This window comes from Labrus mixtus, chromosome 17 (assembly GCF_963584025.1).
Source record: "Labrus mixtus chromosome 17, fLabMix1.1, whole genome shotgun sequence".
Taxonomy (NCBI): Eukaryota; Metazoa; Chordata; class Actinopteri; order Labriformes; family Labridae; genus Labrus; species Labrus mixtus.
Genome location: NC_083628.1, coordinates 20,171,488 through 20,191,398, shown reverse-complemented (window position 1 = coordinate 20,191,398; position 19,911 = coordinate 20,171,488). Strand labels below are relative to the sequence as shown.

Here is a 19,911-nt window from a genome sequence, read left to right as displayed (position 1 = left end):
AACCAGCGCTCCGTCCACACGTTTAGGGACATATGACATTAAGATCATCAAAATGGCAAGTTGTGACAACAATTTTCGAAGTTTTGTTTTAACAAAAGGCAACAATTATTCAAAGACATAATGTCTGGAACTAACATTTGCTTGTCTCATGAGAGCAGTTCCCCATTCCAGTGAAATGAAGGCATGTCAGTGTATTAACACTATCATGTTAACGTTCCGACAGTTAAGATAAGGTACTCACGAGAGCTGACGGTGTCCACATACTGAGGTAAGTAGGGAGCCCACAAGTCGATGGTGTCCTTGCGTCCTGATTGGCCAATCCTTCTTAATTCAGCCAATAGAAGAGCCTGTGCCGCTTCTCGCACCTAAAACAGTATGGAAGGTAAAGTTAGGACTCGAGTCCACTAAGGAAGGTCTTCAGAGAAGCTGCCAGGTTCAGATCATAAAGGGATTGATTTAAGTGTTTAAGTGTATCATTTCCATTAAAACCAAAATTACCAAGCTCGGTTTATTCCTTGGATTAGTAATGCAATGCTAATCAAATATGTAGACAGGGAATGTATTCCGCTGATTTCAGTATGAACATTTAGTAACACTGCATATGATTCGTTATTTTAGCTGTCAAGGCAAAATTACTGTTTTTTTCAACATGTATTTATGTCAAATATGTCTCATTTTCTAAATATAATTTAAAAACAAAAGCATAGGGTTGGCCTGGAATGATAAGCTTGGACCTGTACTTTGCATGGTTTGTTTATTACCTCCAGACAGCGGTCCTGCCATCTCCTCGCCAACATCTCCAGCAGTGGAGGTCTGAACTTGTCCAGGCCCAGAAGGTCAGGAAGCATCACACAGTGCATGGCTGCCAGCTGGCTCCAACCTACACACACACATATGCACAGTCAGAAAAGACTACTTTTGGATATTTATCTCAAAGGCACTCCTGTTGTCATAAACAAACCCTCACTGCTGTCATATGAAAACGCTTACCTTTTTTTCATGTCATTCCAAACAGTATGAAACATCGGGACGGAGCAGACAATATGCAGATGATGTAGCGCTTTACAGCTTTAACAGCTCTATGTCCTACACAAATGAATCTTTGTTGTAAAGGTGGTGCCAGACGAAAGTTAGCTAGCTAGATGAAAAGGGTGCCTCTGTAATTAGGATTCATCATCTTTGGACTACGAAAAAGATGAACCGTGAACATCAACAGACTATTGTTAGTCATTATACCCAGAATTTACTAATGGACCAAGGTGTTATATAAACCAACTAATATAACAATCAGAGATAAAAACTAGAAATGCTACTAACATTCATGTTGCTAATGCTAACAATAACTACAATTGAGTGGCTGCTGCTTAAACAACTACTTCTTCAGCAACTAACAACAATGACTACTGCTACTACTGTGGCTGCAAATATCTACTTGAACCACCATTGTCATTGCTATTAAAAAAGGCATCAATTTTTTATACTACTTCTATCACTACTGCATTAACCCAAATTCTCCTGATGGATCAAAACATTGGATAACCCAGCTGATACCTTAAAGGAAGAATGTGCAACATTTTACACATAAATAAGGCAGAAATCAAGTATATGTATATGTGAAGCAATGTGAAGCTACGAGCTAACTAAAGAGTGCTACCATTAGCCTGCTAACACAACAATGCAGCTCGATACAAGGACAATTATGTCCGCTGTTTGCGCTTAGTGCTTAATTATGGTGCGTTCCAATTTCATAACTCCTTTGTGCAAATGCAGGGGGGAGCTTATAAATTGTTTCCATATGACAACAGTGAGTTTCTTTTAATTCTTACACAGAAAACTGGTACAAACGTTGTATTTCTATAATCCTCACAAACTCACAACAGTTAAACACGGGATGGGAACATTGTTGCTATCGTTTGCAGTCTTGGTTAGAGCAAAGATCTCATTTCTGCTAACCAGAGTCTGTTTGATGGCGTTGAACAGGACAAAACAGATTTACAGCACTGTCGGGTGAATCAACAGAAGCCTCAGAACGATACCTTGGCATGATGAACTTTAAGATGTTAGGTCTACAATGTGTGTGAATTACTAAAATGAAAAACATTAAAACCTTGTAGTTTGACTAGTGTATACAACTTGTAAAAGTGCTCTTTTCTTCGTTAACATTATCCTGAGTTAGTGATGAAGAAAGGTAACATTCAAAATGTCTTGGTATCGCTTTAATTGGGCTCATATCTGGCTGCATCATTCAGAACCAAAATACATATATTGTCATGTTTTACACCAAACAGGAACATATCCCAATTGTAAAATGGGAGTGACAAGATATTGACTGGAGTGTTTATTAGCTGATTCTCAACATAAACAACAGTCCTTACTCACATATATTGGTTCAATATATGGTTTCCAGAAGAAATGTACATATGAAATGCACTTGAATGGACACTGAATTGCTTTTAAGTTGGAAAGAAATTCATCACAAATTTCTCTTCCAATGGGCACCATGTGAACTTACCTCCGCCATTGAAATATTCAAGGAAAACTCAAACCATTATTACAGACATTCTGCATTCAGGGAAAATCAAATGTAGAGGTTGACAGATTTATTGTCATGAATCAAACAAAACAAAAAGCCATAACAGCCCTAATTGTGTCAGTAATGGTAATCAGAAAACAACAATCAGTCAACCTCTAGTTGCAATGCTTCCAACACTGTCTTGCAGAAACCTTAACGTTTGAAGAATCCAAGAATGAATAATCTTGTAGAAATTGTTCTCAAATAAAAGATCGAAACATGTTCAGGAAGAACAGAACAGACTGCTCAACTGAGAGTTCATGTTACCAACACGATATGGCCGAATCTTCAGAGTTATCTCTTTGGTAATCTGGCTTTCATACCTAACTCTAAATTTGGGAGCATGACTGAAGTTTAAGTGCAGTGTATCAGTGTAGAGTACTGTAAATTGACAGGCTTGTGTTGTTTCAAAAACAATTCTATAGTTATAACTCCCAAAAAGTATGATGGAAATATAACCAATGTGGGGCCCTACCGATATGGGCTTTTTGGCGCTGATACTACTACTACTACTATAGATAGATATATATATATATATATATATATACACACAGTGCATTGTTCCCTATAATGCAGTTATCAAACACTTGTGGAAAAGATTCATAATGAAGACAAGATGGTCACTCAACTGGAAAGTAAATTCACTGGATACGCTAATATCGGATTTGGCCGGGCTCTACTTTGAACTAATACCTTTAGTACTCAGCTAGCACAGCTTCTATATTTATGTTGCCACCTCCAACAATATGTTTTGCAGCTGTGGGTACTTTACAAATTATTTATCAACTATTTGCTGTTTGGCTTTTATTGAACGAGAGTCCTGTGAACTTGGGTTTGCTTCGCCACACCAAAGATGGATGCTTAAAACAGTGCAGACAAAACACCTGCTAGCACAACTGAAACAGAGCTAGCTGCAGCAGTAGAAAGAAACTCAATACATCTAATCAAGTAATTATTAGGTACAAAGTTGTAGTTCTGTAATAAAGTATTTTTTCTAAATTGGATGCTACTCTTTACTTGTAATGCACATCTATTTTCATTGCATACATGTCGGTGGGAAGAATTTGAAATACTCCACCTCCACTATTAAGGTCTTACATAAAAGACTATCACAAAGTCTTTGTAAAATGTAAAAAAGTATAAAACCTGGTCGAAAATAAACTCCACTTCAGACAAAACTGGGGGGAATATGCTAATAACAGTTGATTCTAAATATTGACTTCTCTAACGTCACACTTTAGGTGCACTTTCCATTTTTTCAAAGGTTTATTTTTGGTCTTTAATGCCTTTATTAAAGACAGGACAGTTGCTAAAGTCATTATAGGACGGATCAGTCTATTATCACACTTAGCTGTTACTGCTAAGACTACACATACTTTACCAATATTACTGACATTGTATCTATAAATCTTATTCATTGTTGTTGTTCTGTTTGTCTCCATCCTTCTTTCTACATTTCCCTCTATCCTGCTCCAAGCTCAGCACAGTCTCATCAGACGGCTGTTCATCATGAGTCTGGTTCTGCTCGAGGTTTCTGCCTCTTAAAGGACGTTTTTCCTTTCCACTGTAACTTTGCTAAATGTTGCTTTGTGCTCATGATGGATTAATGCTGGGTCTTTGTAGATAATAAAACAAAGAGTAAGGTCTTTTACCTGCTCATTTTAAAGTGTCTTGAGATAACATTTGTTATGAATTGGCGCTATGAAGATTGATTGATTGATTGATTGATTGATTGGTTGATTGATTGAGAAATCAGGGAAGTAGACAGAGGGTGGGGGGAATGACATGCGGCAAAGGAGCCACAGGTCCAATACTTGGTCACCGGTTTGAAGAGGGAAGAACACTGACATTTATAAAAGCAGTGCATATGAAATCCTAAATGAAAATAACATCTTGAATTTTGAGGGTTTAGGTTGATTTAATTCTTCAGATCACACCAACTGGCTTGAGCCCAAAAATACTTTTTTGAAAAATGTTGCTACAATCAGCTATTTCTTGCTATTTTCTTGTATAAATACCCATAATAATACTTTAATGATAATGATTTGATATGTATTGAACAAATATAGGTTTCTGCAGGACAGTGTTTACGGAACAGACGTCAAATAAAAACTTTACATATTTGCCTTATTTTCAGTTTGCATACTAACTACAATCTGTCATACTGTGTCTCTGTGTGCATGCTTGCTGCTTCACAACTAAAATATCGTGACCAACTGAGTTTTAGTTTCTATAAGTTGGATAATACAGGGTATCAGCTCTGAAAGGCACTTTATCTTCACTACAGACACCATAAAGCACATTCATTGTTTGGGTGGAGGGGGCAAAAAGACTCTGTGGTTAAAAGCAAACATCCTGCTCAGGAAATTTCTGAGAGTTTCAAAAGAAAAAAACGTCATTAGACTCTTTGAGGGTCACACAGATACTTCATGTATTAAATTTGAATGACTAACTTTGGTTCATTTCCAATAAACTTGAAAAGATGACTAAAAAACATTTATTTTTAACTCTTTTAAAATTGTGAAAATCATTTTTGCAAAGCACAATTTTGATGTCTTTTTTATTTGTTCTGTTTAAATTGTATTTCCGGTTTAATTCCCCCCCCATTGACACACTCCCCATTCCATCAGGTGGTGTAGCAAGCATGCAAACAGTGAGCACAGAGAGAGACCGGAGCATCAGGACACGTGGACATTCTGACAGACAGACAGACAGACAGACAGACAGACAGACAGACAGGTAGACTTTGAGACAGAACAGAAACAGGAGAGGACTGCACAATACTGCAAACAACTGAAAAGAGACAAAGAGACCAGGACCTAAGGACTGCGGTCAGTGCACCCTCAATCATTCAAACATCACTAAAGTCTGCTTGTATGCTGATGATGCAGCTCTTTATCTCATTAAATTTTTGGCACTAGGAAACTTGTACTAGGGTTCTGCAAGTTTTGTTAATCCGGATTTAAAGTGAAACAAATGCTGGCATGCCTTACACACTGCAAGACATAAATTCTGAGTCAGTGCATTTGTCTCATTTCTTATCAAACCCTTACTCTAAGCCACATTCAACTGACAAGTCCAAATAAATATATAATTTCAAGATATAATGAGTGAAAAAACAAGGCCTGACTTGCTTGTAATAATTAAAAATATTTGCCAATCAGCAAGAAATATTAAGTGTCTTTAAACAAGATTTACTAACTAATTTTCGATTGCACATCTCATTTCAAAACAAGTAACAAGTGTTGCAGAATGGCTAAGAGGATGTAATTTTAATGTTTGGGTTCTGTACTGGATAATGTCCTGATTATTTTCTTCCATTATTTTTTTACAATTTTCAGATATATAAGGAATTCAGTGAAACTGCTAATTTTGCGAATACTGATGGCCTGATTAGATTCATCACATTCTGAGTTTGCAGGATTCTGATGTTGGACAAAGGTTTGAGAGTGGACTGAACTCAGTTATGACAGACGGGCAGATAAACAGACAGCACTGTAGACAGAAACAAGGACAAAGACGCTGGAAGAAACTTGATCCAGACACCTGAGATGAAAAACTAAAACTAGCTGCAGGAAAAACAAGACTGATGCAAGAAATGAGAAATTAGGCGTCTAGAGCCAAGAAGGAGAGAAACAGGAAAAAAGCAGGGTGATGAATTACTGATGGAGTGAAAAGAAGAGAGGCGAAGAATTGTGATAGAGGCCAAGAGATAAAGAAAAAAAGATGAAGAAGAATGGAGAGTGAAGAATAAAAACTACAAATGGGAATGAGAACCAAAATGAGGTCAGAAGAGAAGATCTAGTAAGCAAAAGATCTCTACATGGAAGAGTATGGCAGAAAGACTATCCCTATGTTGTACCAATCGGTTCAGTCTGTACCTTCATTGACTGAGAGGAGGTTATAAGAAGCAGGGCCGGGGCTTGGGGAGCCAGGGGCCCCCTGAGGACGGCCCCCAGGGGCCCCCAGAGCCCCAGCCGTTGTAGCAGAAGTAACAGTGCTGGTGTTGGCTGTGGCAGCTACAGCAGCGTGTGAAGGAAGAGAAGGAGAGAAAGAGCCAAGAAGGAAAGAAGAGGTTAAGAAGGCATTATAATATCACAATGGAGAGAGGAGAAGAGCAGTCAGGACGCAGGGAAGAAAATGTTTTAGTGACAATACAAGAACAAAATAACAGAAATACACAAGAAAACTAAAATAAATCACATAAAAGTTAAATACCTCCTTTACATGAATAGATTCAATGTTGAGTTTACATCAGGTACATTCAGGTTAGGGCAAGATATTGATTAATAAACTGTTTTATAGATATTGTTCTGATTGGAAGAGATCTGGGTTATAGTTAGAAAGCAGCAGAACAACTTTTCAGGTCTGCTGCAGAATGTCATCTGCAGTCTCCTAAATGGAAATCACCAAACCATTATTTTACCATTACCATAGATTAGTATTGAATGTTAGCGTTGACATATTTCATGAGGTGCCAAATAATTCTTAAGTCTACAAGGATCATCAATATTAACAAAAAGTATTTGTACTTATTCAGGATGTGCAAAACTAGCTGTCCAAACGATTCAATGGCGTCATCCTCGATAGCCAGAATTGCTAGTCAAATAAACTACTATTGGCATATTTTGGCCCTAGATGCTGATCAAATGTTGTGTTCAAACTGTGACACAGCCACCTGTCTTTAGCTGGGCTGCCCCTAAAGACTGGCTGTATGTAATGGGTCCTCTCCTCTGGCTCTACTACCCCGATGTAAACAAGCACAATGAACGGAGAGCAGTTTGGAAGTATTTCGATCTTGAAAAGGAGATAACTTTATATTAAGGCTGTGTCAGGTTAAACTGTCATATCCACTGGAACAATGCATAACCAGGACAGACACGTGGATGTCAACCTGCAAGGAGGACCCTAGCACTATTAACGTAACGTTGCTTCCTGTTCAGTCATCATAAAGTACACTTGTTAATACTTCTGTGATCCAGTTTAACAATAAGAGTACCTAAAGCTCTGTAATGTAAAAAAAAGTCATGACAAATAAATAAATCAAATAAGATTGAGAGACTCTGCTTTTCTAACACTGATTAATCAAATTAGTATCACCACTCAATTGAACACAGCAACTCAATAATCTGAAAAGAAAAAAGAAAACCTAGATCACAAGGAAGACTTCCTATGCAGAGAAAACTCGCAAGATAAAAAAGAGAAAGCACATATAATATAAAGAACATATAAACATACAAAGAAAATACAAGGATATCAGCTGTTAGTTTTTTTGTTTTTTTTTTCAGAAAAACGACCGACGCTGACTGAATTTCTTGACCAGGACACAAAGGTTTCAGACTGTGGCACTAGCATTTTTCAACCAGTTGTAAAAAATATCCTGCAGGTGAAAATATATTCTGCTCATACTCATTTACATAAAATATTAATTGAATGTTTCTTTATGCTAGGGCCAGAATACTGAAATTTTTATACTGTGGAGATAAAGCGTGTTATTTTCAGATTTGAACACTTGTCAATTTACAATCTCAAATTAAATCCCATATTTTCTCACAACACTAAAACAATATCTCAGAGACATGTAACATAGAATAAGTAACAACATTCTCATATCTATTTTAAACAATCATTGACAGTACACATCCTTACTGTTCACACAAAACCAGTTAAGCAGCTACGATAATACAACAGGTACTTTATCAGAGAAAACATGTAGCACAGACGTAACAGAGAAAACAGTTACAGCAACATAACATCAGTTGGTGGAAAAGAAAGAAGAAAATAACAGTGTGAATGTGAAAGAGGACAGGCAGCAGGCTGAAGCCATGCAGTGAACAACCTCGTGATGATGGAAAGAGACGGAAAGAAGAGAGAGAGAAAGAAAGAAGAAAGACAGAGATGATGGCTGAAGGCAGTCAACAACAGTTTGTCAGCATTTATGCAGAAAAGAAATAGTCAATGACAACCTGCTGCATGAGGAGGTTAAATATTATATTCAATCTCATATTATGTATAAAGAACTTCAGGAACTGGGCCAATAGCTCCTGTAAAGGCTTGGTTTTATAAACTTATATGCAGATGATACTTTGATTTCCACTTCTAACCTGAACTCAGTAAATCCTGCTAGTGCTGGATGTAAAGCAAACTAATTATTTTTACTCAAATGCCCTTCTTCTAAAAATGAATGCTCAATAAGCCTACACAGGTTTTGCCCAAGTCCAAGTATGCTGTCATTAAGCGAAGCAGATTTAGTCCAAAGTGTAAATAAAGGCTCGGAGTTTAAAACCATGGGGAAGAAAAGGCAGGACACCTGAAACAAGTCCTATGAACAGTTCAATTTAACTTTTTTTAAATAGATACTTTATGCTGGACTTCTTTTTAAAGAGTGAATGTTGAGTCTATCATAACAGCTGCATCTCATTTAAATCATATCTTACAACCTTGATTATTATTGAATGAGGATAAACCTGGTAAGAAACATTTGTCATACACAGAATAAACACACACAGTTCGTTCACATGCAGCTGGTAGATTTATTGTGTTAGTCTGATTTAAACCGGACTTTTAAAATACACGTTAACATGTTAGTCTGACTGAAATTGTACTAAACTGAAATTCTTTAAGTAGGACTACTAGGCCAATGCCGTCGAGGGTTGAATTTCCTCTTGCATGTATACACCTCAATTGGTCCCAAACTGGCCGAGCGTTTCTGAGCATGCTCTACAGTTTCCACATTTGGCTTTAGCCGGAAGTCAAACAGCACAAGTATGTAGAAAATAGTCGGAAAGACAACAGGAAGAAGGTATCAACGTGCCAGTGCAAGAGCCACACATTTTGGACAGACGAGGGGAAGCAGTTTAAATTGTGTCGTACAAAACAGACAGACCTGTAGAGTAGTCCCTGTTTTAACCGTTAGCTGCTCACTAACTTTGTATATGACAGGTCTTATAGCAACTAGCTGAAAGGGGGCATAACGCCACCTACCGGTGTGAAGAAAGGCATTCTTTCGTCAATAAATTGATTCTCCCCCCGTGCTTCTATACTTGGATAATGACAGTAGACTATGTATGTTGTTACTTAACAAGGAAATGGCTTTAGAGAAAACAAAATAATCCCCATAAATTAGCTGTATTAGGTAAAATCCCAATGAAAAAAAAACCTAAAATACCGGTTGTAACATCAAGAAATAATCCAATATGCAGACGATACCTTAATATTCACATCTAATCAGAGAAATCAGTTATTAAAAATGAAACCTTTATTTAATTGAGTCTTCAAATTCTCCGGACGTTCAACATAATGCACATTTTAACACAAGTAAAATGTAGTTTAGTTCAAAGACCGTGGCAGCAACACAACAACAATAAAAGCGGATCCTTATGTACCAACATATGATGGTCACCTTAAGGAGCACTTAGTAAGGAAAGCAAAACAATATCCGCAACATAGTTGGCCTTGAGATGCCACTTGATTAATCCTTCTAACAGGAGCTTTAGGTTTCTTGTTTTGCTTTCCTTTCCTATTTGTGTTTTTTGGATCCAGCACCCACTGAGGGGTGTGTGTGATTTGTTTTTTATTATTCACCTTAATGAGCTTCCTACAGTTTTCCATTTGTGATTACAGATTGGATGTTGATGTAAATAGTATCTAAAAAAATCTCATATCACTTCAAGACAAGCATCATCATCTGCAAATGATCATTCTAGTCACAGCTTGGGTGTGTGTTTTCATTGTTTCAGGAATGATCTTTGTCTGAAACAACAATTTTATTTGGAAATAAGACTCATGGAGTTTTATTCTTTGTTTCCACCATTTTTAGGAGTTTCTGAAAAAAAAATGTTTTTACTGGTAATTGCTATGAGTGTGTGGACATAAGCCAGCAACAAAGAAAAGGTAGTTGAAATATTTTCTGCGTTACTGTGAACACGATCATAAAATATCTATAAGATGTTTTTATGTGTGTTAAATTGTGTGCATACACCTTGCTTTCTCTGTGAATCTCAATGTAAATGCTGCAGTATATAAGTGGGGCCTCCTCATTTATTTCCATGTGAAAAGAGAGGGTGAGAAGGGTTAACTGCACCCTCTTTCACAAAGCCTCCAACACACACACAGAAACAGGCACACACACACACACACACACACACACACACACACACACACACACACACACACCAGGCAGGTTTGAGAAGCTGGCTGAGCAGAGGTCATGGCCGAGCGTTCCCCCTGAATGGCGGTGAATAGGCGTGTGGCGTGAATAAGTCCACACGCTTGTCACGCTTGGCCTCCATTAAGGCGTGACAATAGCATTGAAACCCCGCCTACTCTGAACACCCGAGGGTGCCACCCATGGCATATGTGTGTGTGTATGTGTGTTTTCAAAGAGACTAGATTTTGGTGTGTGTATTTGTGGATGTTGAGCTTGTTGTAGTGTGGTAGGTAGAGATGTGCGTGTGTGTTAGGCAGATGGTGACGGCTGGTTAAAATGTCCCCCACAGTGAACCAGAGCTGGCTTCTCTCTGCAATAAAGACTTCTCCTTTCTATCCACCTTTACTGAGTGGAATATAGTCCTGTTTGTGCAGTAAACTTTTTCCTGTGAATAATTTAAATTTTGGTTGTGCAGGTTGGTTAGCACATTAGCTTTGTGAGCAGCAGGAGATTATTTTGCTTTAATTCTTCTGGAGAGATCTGAACATTACGATGGTTATATAAAACAAAAGCACTTTCCTGTATTCCTTCATACCATAATGTTTCAAAAAAGTCCTGAATCCAGACACAATAGGTCCTTAAAGGTGCTATTCAATTAAAATGCATAACTTTTGCCAAGGGTATCTCCTCATTCACATTAACTGGCTGTTTTTAGAACCCCTTAAAAATGAGTTTAAAAACACTGCTGATTAAATCGTTTTTGGGAAGCTCCAAATGGGTCTGCAATTTTGGAAGAGACAACCAGTAACTGTTTTGAGCGTCTTAAGTAAAACTGAAGTGCATTTCTGTTATAAGGGGATGGTCAAGATGAATACATTTTCAGGCTAATAAGTATGCAAAGAGCAAACGTTTGAAAGGCGTGTGAATACTCATCAGGATTATTTTTTTGTTGAATTTAAAACTAAAGTTTTGTCGCCTCCTCTCTTTCTTTTTTTTCTTTTTTTTACAGATCAAGCGCCCTTAACTTCTAAACTTTCTAAACTTTCCTAAATGCCTGTTACATAACCATAACTTCTTTCTCGACAGGCCACATGAAGGTCTGTTTACTTCTATTTATAAGAGTATAGTCAAGGTGAAAACAAACCAAGCTTGAGCATTGGTAGGAGAGTAAATGTAAGCAGGGGGTCTCTTGTATCAAAGCAACACATTTTGGGGAACATCCATCCATAGTATATTCCTCCCCGTTAGGTTTTGTAGCACAGGAAATCATTACTTTAAATTTATTTTCCAATACACAATGGTTATAAATCACATACGTACAGTTGAATCCGCCTGTGCCCTATAACCTCTCCATGTGAATAAGATTGGGGTTAAAATGTGTACATCCAAGTATAAATATGTGTTTCTTTGTTCCCCTAAATCAGCTGCACTCAGATGTTTGTGCTCCAGTTGAAGTTCAAGCCGCTCTGCCCTCATGTCAAAAACAGCAGAACCTCTTTTAAAGACCTGCTGACCGAGGAAACAGCATCAGCTTCCTCCTGTGATATTTCTTTTTTTCCTCTAACACTCTCTGTGGGTTCTATTGCCGGTGGGCTGCATTATCAAAACCCCCGCCTTTCCCCCTCTAACACCCTCCCCGCAGGGATCCCAGGGGGTGTGTGAAGCGAGCGCCCCCTCCTTTTGTAGTTACCTTGTTTGATCTGGGCCTGTAGCGCCGGGTTGGAGGGCTGAGGGGGGGCAGCCTGTGCCCTGCGAGGAGTCTCCGGGGTTCCTCCTGGTCTGGGAGGCCTTGAGGAGGATCACAAAGAGGAGGCATGAAATATTAAAAGGAGCAGGGAGGAGAGAGAAGGGCCAACACACACACACACACACACACACACACACACACACACACACACACACACACACACGCACACACGCACACACGCTCACATAAAACAAGGAGTTCACCCTTATTTTTTACTTCTTTTTAAACCACCTGATCGCATTTCAGTGTGTGTGTGTGTGTGTGTGTGTGTGTGTGTGTGTGTGTGTGTGTGTGTGTGTGTGTGTGTGTGATGGTTAGCCTGTGTCTTGTCAGGCTCCAGTCTATTGAATTTTGGGTGGAGGACACAATCCTGGGTCTGAACAGACTGGAGGCGTCTAACTTCCAGAGACACACAAATACTTCCAATACAACAATCAATAGACTGATCAATGACTGTTGCCAGGCAACAAATCACTGCCAGAGAGTTCTACATTCATTAAAAATCATCAAAATGGACTTCGTTAAACTGCAAACGGTGGGTTAGAGTGTCTGTATTTTAGTAAATTTGATTTAAAAAAGCTTGGGATATTTTATCTTCTGTAAATTCTACCAAAAGTATACTTAAAGTTCTATAAGTCTTTTTTACCACCTAGAAATGAATGAACCATATTGGCTTAAAGTCATTTAGGTGATTTCAAAATAAATTGGTGGAATAATGTGTTACAAATAACTGAGCATAAAGTTAAAGCACTCTGTACTGTAGTGCAAAACATCAAGAGAAAACTTTACTTCCACCAAGAACCTTCAGTGAGAACCATTCAGAACGACGGAGAATAAAAGTTATTGCACCTGCAGCCCCGCCCCCCCCCCACCCTCATGAGACCCACACACCTGCTCTCACTGCTTTTTCACTATAATTCACACACACAAAAAAGAAGAATTACACTCACTTCCTCATTTACACACACACACTGACACACTTTGTACCAATGGGCAGGAGTCCAGAGAAACGTTTTCATAGTTGGAACAGCTGGAGGACCCCCCCCCCTCCTTTTTATTATGTGCTCACAGCACGTATGTGGACAATGAGAGTTCCTTGAACACCCTTTAGAGAGGATTTCTTAGCTACCGCCACAAAGAGGGTACAGCGAGCACAAGTGGGACCTTGAGTGAGGGAATTGAGCAGTGATTGGTCTAACACGAGCCAATACAGCGCAGATATCGACATCTCATGAAACCTGAACAACACCTAACAGTACAGCGGACAGAAAAGATTGCAGATGTAGTGGGTATAAATCACAGAAACTGTCAGTCATTAAATGACGATAATATCGTCTCAGGGACTGACGATTTGATATATATGTCCAGGCGCTACAGATGGAAACTAGCCTTTTAACTAACGCTGGCATATTTACAGAAATGTTGATTGTCCCTGTAAATTAAAATTAAATATAAGACTTTCACAGCTGCTCGTCATAGCTCAAAGTCTGACGAGTGATTTTAGATGCAAAACTGAGTAGAAACTCAAGAGATTCAATCTTTATAAAAGCTGAAATTATAGATGATAGTGGATGAGCGGACTTTGACGACTGAACAATGTGTTGGGCCTCTTTTGTTTTCTACAGACTGCTTTCTTAAATCAAAGCAAAGACTGCTCAATGGTTATTTATTAATGTACTTGGAATAGGAATGTAAACCAAATCCTGAACTCCTGTCCTCCACCGACAGTTTCTGAATTCATATGGAAGTATCGGTAGCAGACATTATGTTGAGTTGAGAACGCCTGATGTAGAGTACTGCACAAACTGCACTCATACAGAGTCAGCAGAAACAGATTAAAAGCTAATCATCTCATAATATTTGAGAGATTCTGCAGGAGGCTCCATACAGGTCATAAAAGTATTTAACTCCTCAGACTCTGGGTCATCATGTGAATTATACCTGATATCAAACTCAGTCAGACTCAATAAAATTATGTTGCCTGTCAGTTTAAGGCGTGATGTTGTCCCAGAGCGGCTTTCTGTATCTGCAAGTGAAATGCGTGCACAAACTGAAAATTGGGTTTAAGGGCTACTATCTAAATATAATCTTAATCCAATGAAAAAAAAAATCCCATTTAAAATTCTTTATTGAGTTTTGAATGTGCTTACAGGATAAACTTAATACTACGTAGACAGGTGATAATGGAAAGAGAAAATCAAGCCATAAGGATGTCTGAAGATAATGTGCCTTTTTAACGTGTCCTTCAGCCTATCTTCAGTTCATCTTTACTCTGAACATGTGCTTACCGTGTGCTCTGAAGGCAGACTGTACAACTAGTGTAAATGTTTACTGTATGACTGTTGAATAGGAGAGAAACAAACAACAAGTAAGCATACACATGTAGTACTGTAAATGCTTTTGGGGTGCTCCAAGCGGTCGGCCCAGGTTCAAATCCCACCTGTGGCTCCTTTCCTGCATGTCATTCCCTACACTCTCTCCCTGATTTCTGACTCTATCCACTGTCCTATCTCTCCATTAAAAAGGCACAAAAAGCCCAAAAATAAATTAAAAAAAATAAACTTATTTCCCCACACATATATGGCTTTAAATAAGTAATACGGCTTCATGAAGACTTTTCAATGGTAGTGTTTTGAATTTAAGGCATCAGTGTTTGTTTGAACATCAGCAGAAAATGTTGGAAGGAATCCGTTTTGAGAAAAGACAACATGGTGTTCAGTGCTCAGTTTCATTTTGCAAGACGGTTGTTGAGTTTTGACAAAGTACAGTAAACTCTAAGAAAGAGGGAACAAAGATGTTTCTTTAAATGTATCTATTTCAGTATCATGATTTGTTCAATAATTAGCTATTATATAGACTTAAGTTTAAAAAAGATAACAGGTGGAAAGGGAAAGGAAGAAAGTCCAGGGTTTGTTCGACAGACAAGCTAAAGTTCTCAGCCTTGCAAGAGGAAGTTATTCTGTGGTTGTTGTAATGAAATACTAACATCCTGAAAGAGTTGAGGCTTACTGCTTTTCAAACTCGCAAGCTCATTAATGTGGGATGGGGAGCATGAAAAAGCCAAAAAGCCAAACACGTTCAAATATTCACATCTGCTCGTTTGTAGCATGACAGCCAGAGAGAAGATGCTTGTTTGAGTTTTATAAAGAAGTCCATAGCTTCTACTTGTAGCTGCAAAATCCTCGTCTCGGATTCAGACTTACCCTCCAAGAGGAGAATCTGAGATAGTAGAAAAGTTTTCAGGATGTACGTGTTCTCTGTCCTCTTTCTTGTTGGGATGTTTTAGCTTCAGTTTCTTTTTCATCAGATCTGGTCTTCCTCGGGCCAATTAAGATGATCAAGATGCAACTTAGTTGTCCACTATTCTTGATTTAAAATGGATTATCATTTAAAGGTAGTAGCTCATGAAATCTTGTAAACACAATATTGAAGCTCATTCACCCTCAGAAGTGCACACTCACTGCAGGGCGCACTGTGGACGTTTAATGCTTTTACCTACCCTGCAAACTAGCACAAGCTAACCGCCCGTGTTTAGCACCTGTGTGTCCAACAGAAAGCAGACCAACTCCGTGGGCACATCTTTATATAAATGCTACGTGTCATTGGAAGTATGCACAATGTCAGTGAAAGAGCGGAGGAGAACTTACTGGTGAACAGAAAACTCAATGAAGCAGCTTCTTTACGTGCACAAAGACCACACTGGTCGTTTTGCCCCCTTAGAGACTTTAAACAGGCTTTGAAATGAGTTAGTGTTTCCTGGAGACTGGCAGAGAAACTTGAGACTTGATCAAGGCTTCATTAAATGACAGAACCAGTTATTAAATATCTTCATAAGTCAACAACTTCATTTAGGGGTTTTGTTTAACACAAAGAGAAGTGAAGTTATCGACTGAAAACAGGTCAAACTAATTTAGAGGAAGCTAATACCACATGCGCCTCTCTCTCCCTCGCTCTCTCTCTTGCCCGCCCTTCCTTCAGGGTTATTCTGTGCAGGTTTGACAAATGATGAAATGTTGAGTTGGTGTTACAGCAGCAGGACCTTGACCTCTGTGTTAAATCTTTCAGAGCACATTGAGGTCTCAGACAGACTAAACAATGAGCTACACGCACACACGCCCAAACACACTCGCACAAACCTCAAGCCTTCTATCGTGTGTATGTGAGCAGCATCAGTGTTCAAGTCCTTTGAATTCAGGTTCTGTCCCCGTTTGTTTGGGTTGGTGTTTTGTTTTTCAGCTGGAATCCCTGACTACAGATCACGCTGTGTGTCCTTCATCCAGTGAACTTAAATAAATCTTCATCTTTGGTTTACACTTTCTTAATTATTTCTTTAACGTAATTTTCCCTTCATGACATCACAAAGAGCAGTAGCCCCTCCCCCAGGTGGGTGACACTCCCACATCTAGGTGTTTGTTCTGCCCTCTGAGTCTGCCTTCTCACCGTAAACAATAGGACATGGAGCGAGAAAGACCGAGCCACCAAAGCCCTTCCAGAGAGGGGGCGTGGTCAGACACAGCTCATTTACATTTAAAGCTACAGACCCAGAAACAGCCTGTTCTGAGTAGGTCTGAAATAGAGGGGTTTATAGGCAGAAAACTTCACAGACATGTTTTGGGCAGCTCTGAGACTTATTTAAACTGGTTGAAAAGGAGGAGATTATGTGAACTTTAATAAATTAGAGAGCATAATCTTTGCCGATGGTGCTCCAGATATTCTGAAGCTATGTGGACGTTGATTACTTTTAGGTGAAGAAACTTATAGAACTTATAAAAATATAGAATGACTGATATAAGAGTGTAAGTGTGTGTGTGTTACCTGGTTGGGGCCTTCTTCATGTGCTCTCCCACAAACGTGGCATTGGTCATGCCCATCAGAGTGTTGGCGAGTGAAATCACAGACAGGAGGTGCTGCGTGGTGACAGCCCTCGACACGCCATATGTCCCCTTCCCCACGATGTCCGACAGAGCCAGCTTCAGACCGGTCATCAGGGACAGCTGCCGAAGCAAGGACTCCTGGGAAACAGAGGCAGACTGAGGATGCTGGATATACTGGTGTTTGGTGTAAAGTCGACAACATGAGATTTAAGTAACATCCAGCTTTCAGCCACCATCCAAAAAGACCTTGAGCTACGTCAAATTCCACCTTTCTTTCATGATATTATTACCACAGGATGTCGACATGCAGGAATTATAAAAATGTAAGCCTGTGTAGGTGCTAAGCGGATTGATTGAGTTCTGTTAAAGCTCCTGAATCTGAGTGTCCCTGAACCACACATATGTCAGCAAACAGACAGGCTACCTTAAAGGTGGGCAGCATAAGCGACATGTGTCCTCCTCGGGAGATCAGACCGAACGAGATGGGGCAGTGCGGTCTGAGCATGCCCAGTCGCTCCAGGCAGATGCCGTCCAGCTGTTCGTTCAGACCCCAGGCGTGCAGACAGGACATGAACAGCTTCGCCGTGTCCATCGTTAGGTTGTACTCCAGCAGACTCAGAGACTTGGACTTCTCCTCACGCCTCCTCATCTCCTCCTCCTCTTCTTCGTCTTCGTCCAAAAGGTGCTCCTTGATGGTCTCCTTCATCGTCTCTTTCACCTGGTTTGGACCGGAGACAGATTTATTGTGAAAGCAGTGAAAGAAATATGACAGACCTGATTGTAAGACTTCAGGCATGTCTCTGATCCCATTCTAAAACATGCTGATTCTCAATCTTTACATCTTTTACCCTTTTTTTTCCTTTTGTATCAACTAACCTGTTTGAAGATCTTATTGGCCAGGAAGGACCCCCCTTTGTCGGCCCCAGCCTGACTCTTCTGCAGCGTCTCAGGAGACACCAGCATGGGGTTCGGTCTCTGGGCTTCTTCTGTCAGCAGCTGGATGATGACCGCCTCCACATCGAAGAACAGCACGTGCATGTCAGGGTCGGTCAGGTTGGTCTTCATCGCCTGAACAACCAGGGCATTATGGGAATATTTCGACTGGTTTCCCTGGAAAAGGAAGAGAGATAACTAAATCAATCTAAGTTAATTCATCAGAAGAGTCCTTTCTTATGATTAACCACATATTAAAGGTACTATGTGTATATTCTTATGCATGTTCCAAATGATCCTGTTGGTAAAACCTTTTGTTTGTTGAAAATTTAATTACCCTTGGAAAATAGTTCAATTTTATCAGTTTCTTGGGAATTCAACGGTAACCAATGAAATATCCCTAACACACACACACACGGTAAGTGGAGATGTGACTTGTATCTGTTTTGAGATGTGGTGATTCAGCTTTGGGGAAAGCTTTGTGAGGAGAGCAAACATGTACCAAATGTATTGTAGATTTTTTATTTTTTTTTAGCAGGGGAATTTTGCTTTTTTTTTTTTTTTAAGCTTTTTATATGTTTGACATCGGGGAATCAGGTGATAATATATAATCAATACTTAATGATGCCAGTAGGAGGCGCTGTAACAGAGAAACATGTTACAGCAGCCATTAGTTCAGGCTCTTACTCCAAGCAAGCGTACAAAATCTTGTGCAGAAAGGATGATATACAGCTGAGTGACAACAGAGTTTTTACGGCGAGAAATAACTGATAAAAGCTAAATTTGCAGTGCCCCACCCTCCCAAAAAAAAGGCACAGATTCTGAATACTGGCATGTTCAAATGTTCAGACATGGACTAAAACCAACTTTGAAAATGTAAGGCTGTGGGAAACCTTCATTTCCCAAGCTGCAACTGGGTAGCGTTTATTTTTACAGGTTAAAATGCATTCCCTACAACCTATGTTTCAATCTCCTGATAGGCCTCTGTGATGATAGATCATAGATACAGGTGTGTTTTTGACCTCAGCAGAGATCTCAACAGTGTCTTTTTTCTTCATCTAAACACTACATTTTCTTCTTTTGTAATTGTATGGCACATTCACACCTTAACCTCTCTGTAAAGTATGTTTATATTTTTTACATTAAGTATATTTGAGGATATTCTTACTACTGTAGAGTACAATTTGAAGTGATAGGGTTAACTAGTGTATATTTAGTCCTCTGTTGCTTTATTTGCTCTAAAACCTGCTCCTGTGGCACCAGAATTTCCTAGTCTATAAAATAATAAAGCATATCCATCTCTCCATCTATCTTATTCTTCTGATTCAAATAAACGATTAAACTTAAACTAAACTAAACCTAATGCAGATGGAAACACAGTAGATGAGGATAAGAGGCTGTCAGAGTGTATCGTTGTTTACTCCTGGTGGAGGGGTCGCATTGTTCTCTCAGAAGAGGGGCGGTCCTTAATGATGTCCAGGATGCATTAGCGTTACACTACCAAACTAATGTGGACAAAAGCATACCCAGACCACCTCCATATGTGGTCTGAGCTGTTGGATCTCAATCCGTCCAACATTAAAGCTGTCCACTTGTGATCTAATCGAACACGGCAGACGTTAACGCTCGGTGTTAA

The 19,911-nt window shown here is 39.3% G+C and overlaps 1 protein-coding gene across 3 annotated transcripts in view; it reads right to left on the bottom strand.

Moving 5' to 3' along the window:
• The window catches only part of LOC132991967 (WD repeat-containing protein 7), a 94,775-nt gene that overhangs the window by 52,085 nt on the left and 22,779 nt on the right, over window positions 1-19,911 (bottom strand). For 2 of the 3 annotated variants that reach the window (XM_061061002.1, XM_061061003.1), the window contains exons 16-22: window positions 18,219-18,452; window positions 17,767-18,060; window positions 17,284-17,480; window positions 12,412-12,509; window positions 6,454-6,591; window positions 762-880; window positions 242-365 (exon numbers count right to left, since the gene is read on the bottom strand). In XM_061061002.1, coding sequence (XP_060916985.1) covers window positions 242-365; window positions 762-880; window positions 6,454-6,591; window positions 12,412-12,509; window positions 17,284-17,480; window positions 17,767-18,060; window positions 18,219-18,452 — 1,204 coding nt within the window. The remainder of the gene's footprint in view (window positions 1-241; window positions 366-761; window positions 881-6,453; window positions 6,592-12,411; window positions 12,510-17,283; window positions 17,481-17,766; window positions 18,061-18,218; window positions 18,453-19,911) is intronic. The other variant, XM_061061004.1, reaches the window with a different exon arrangement.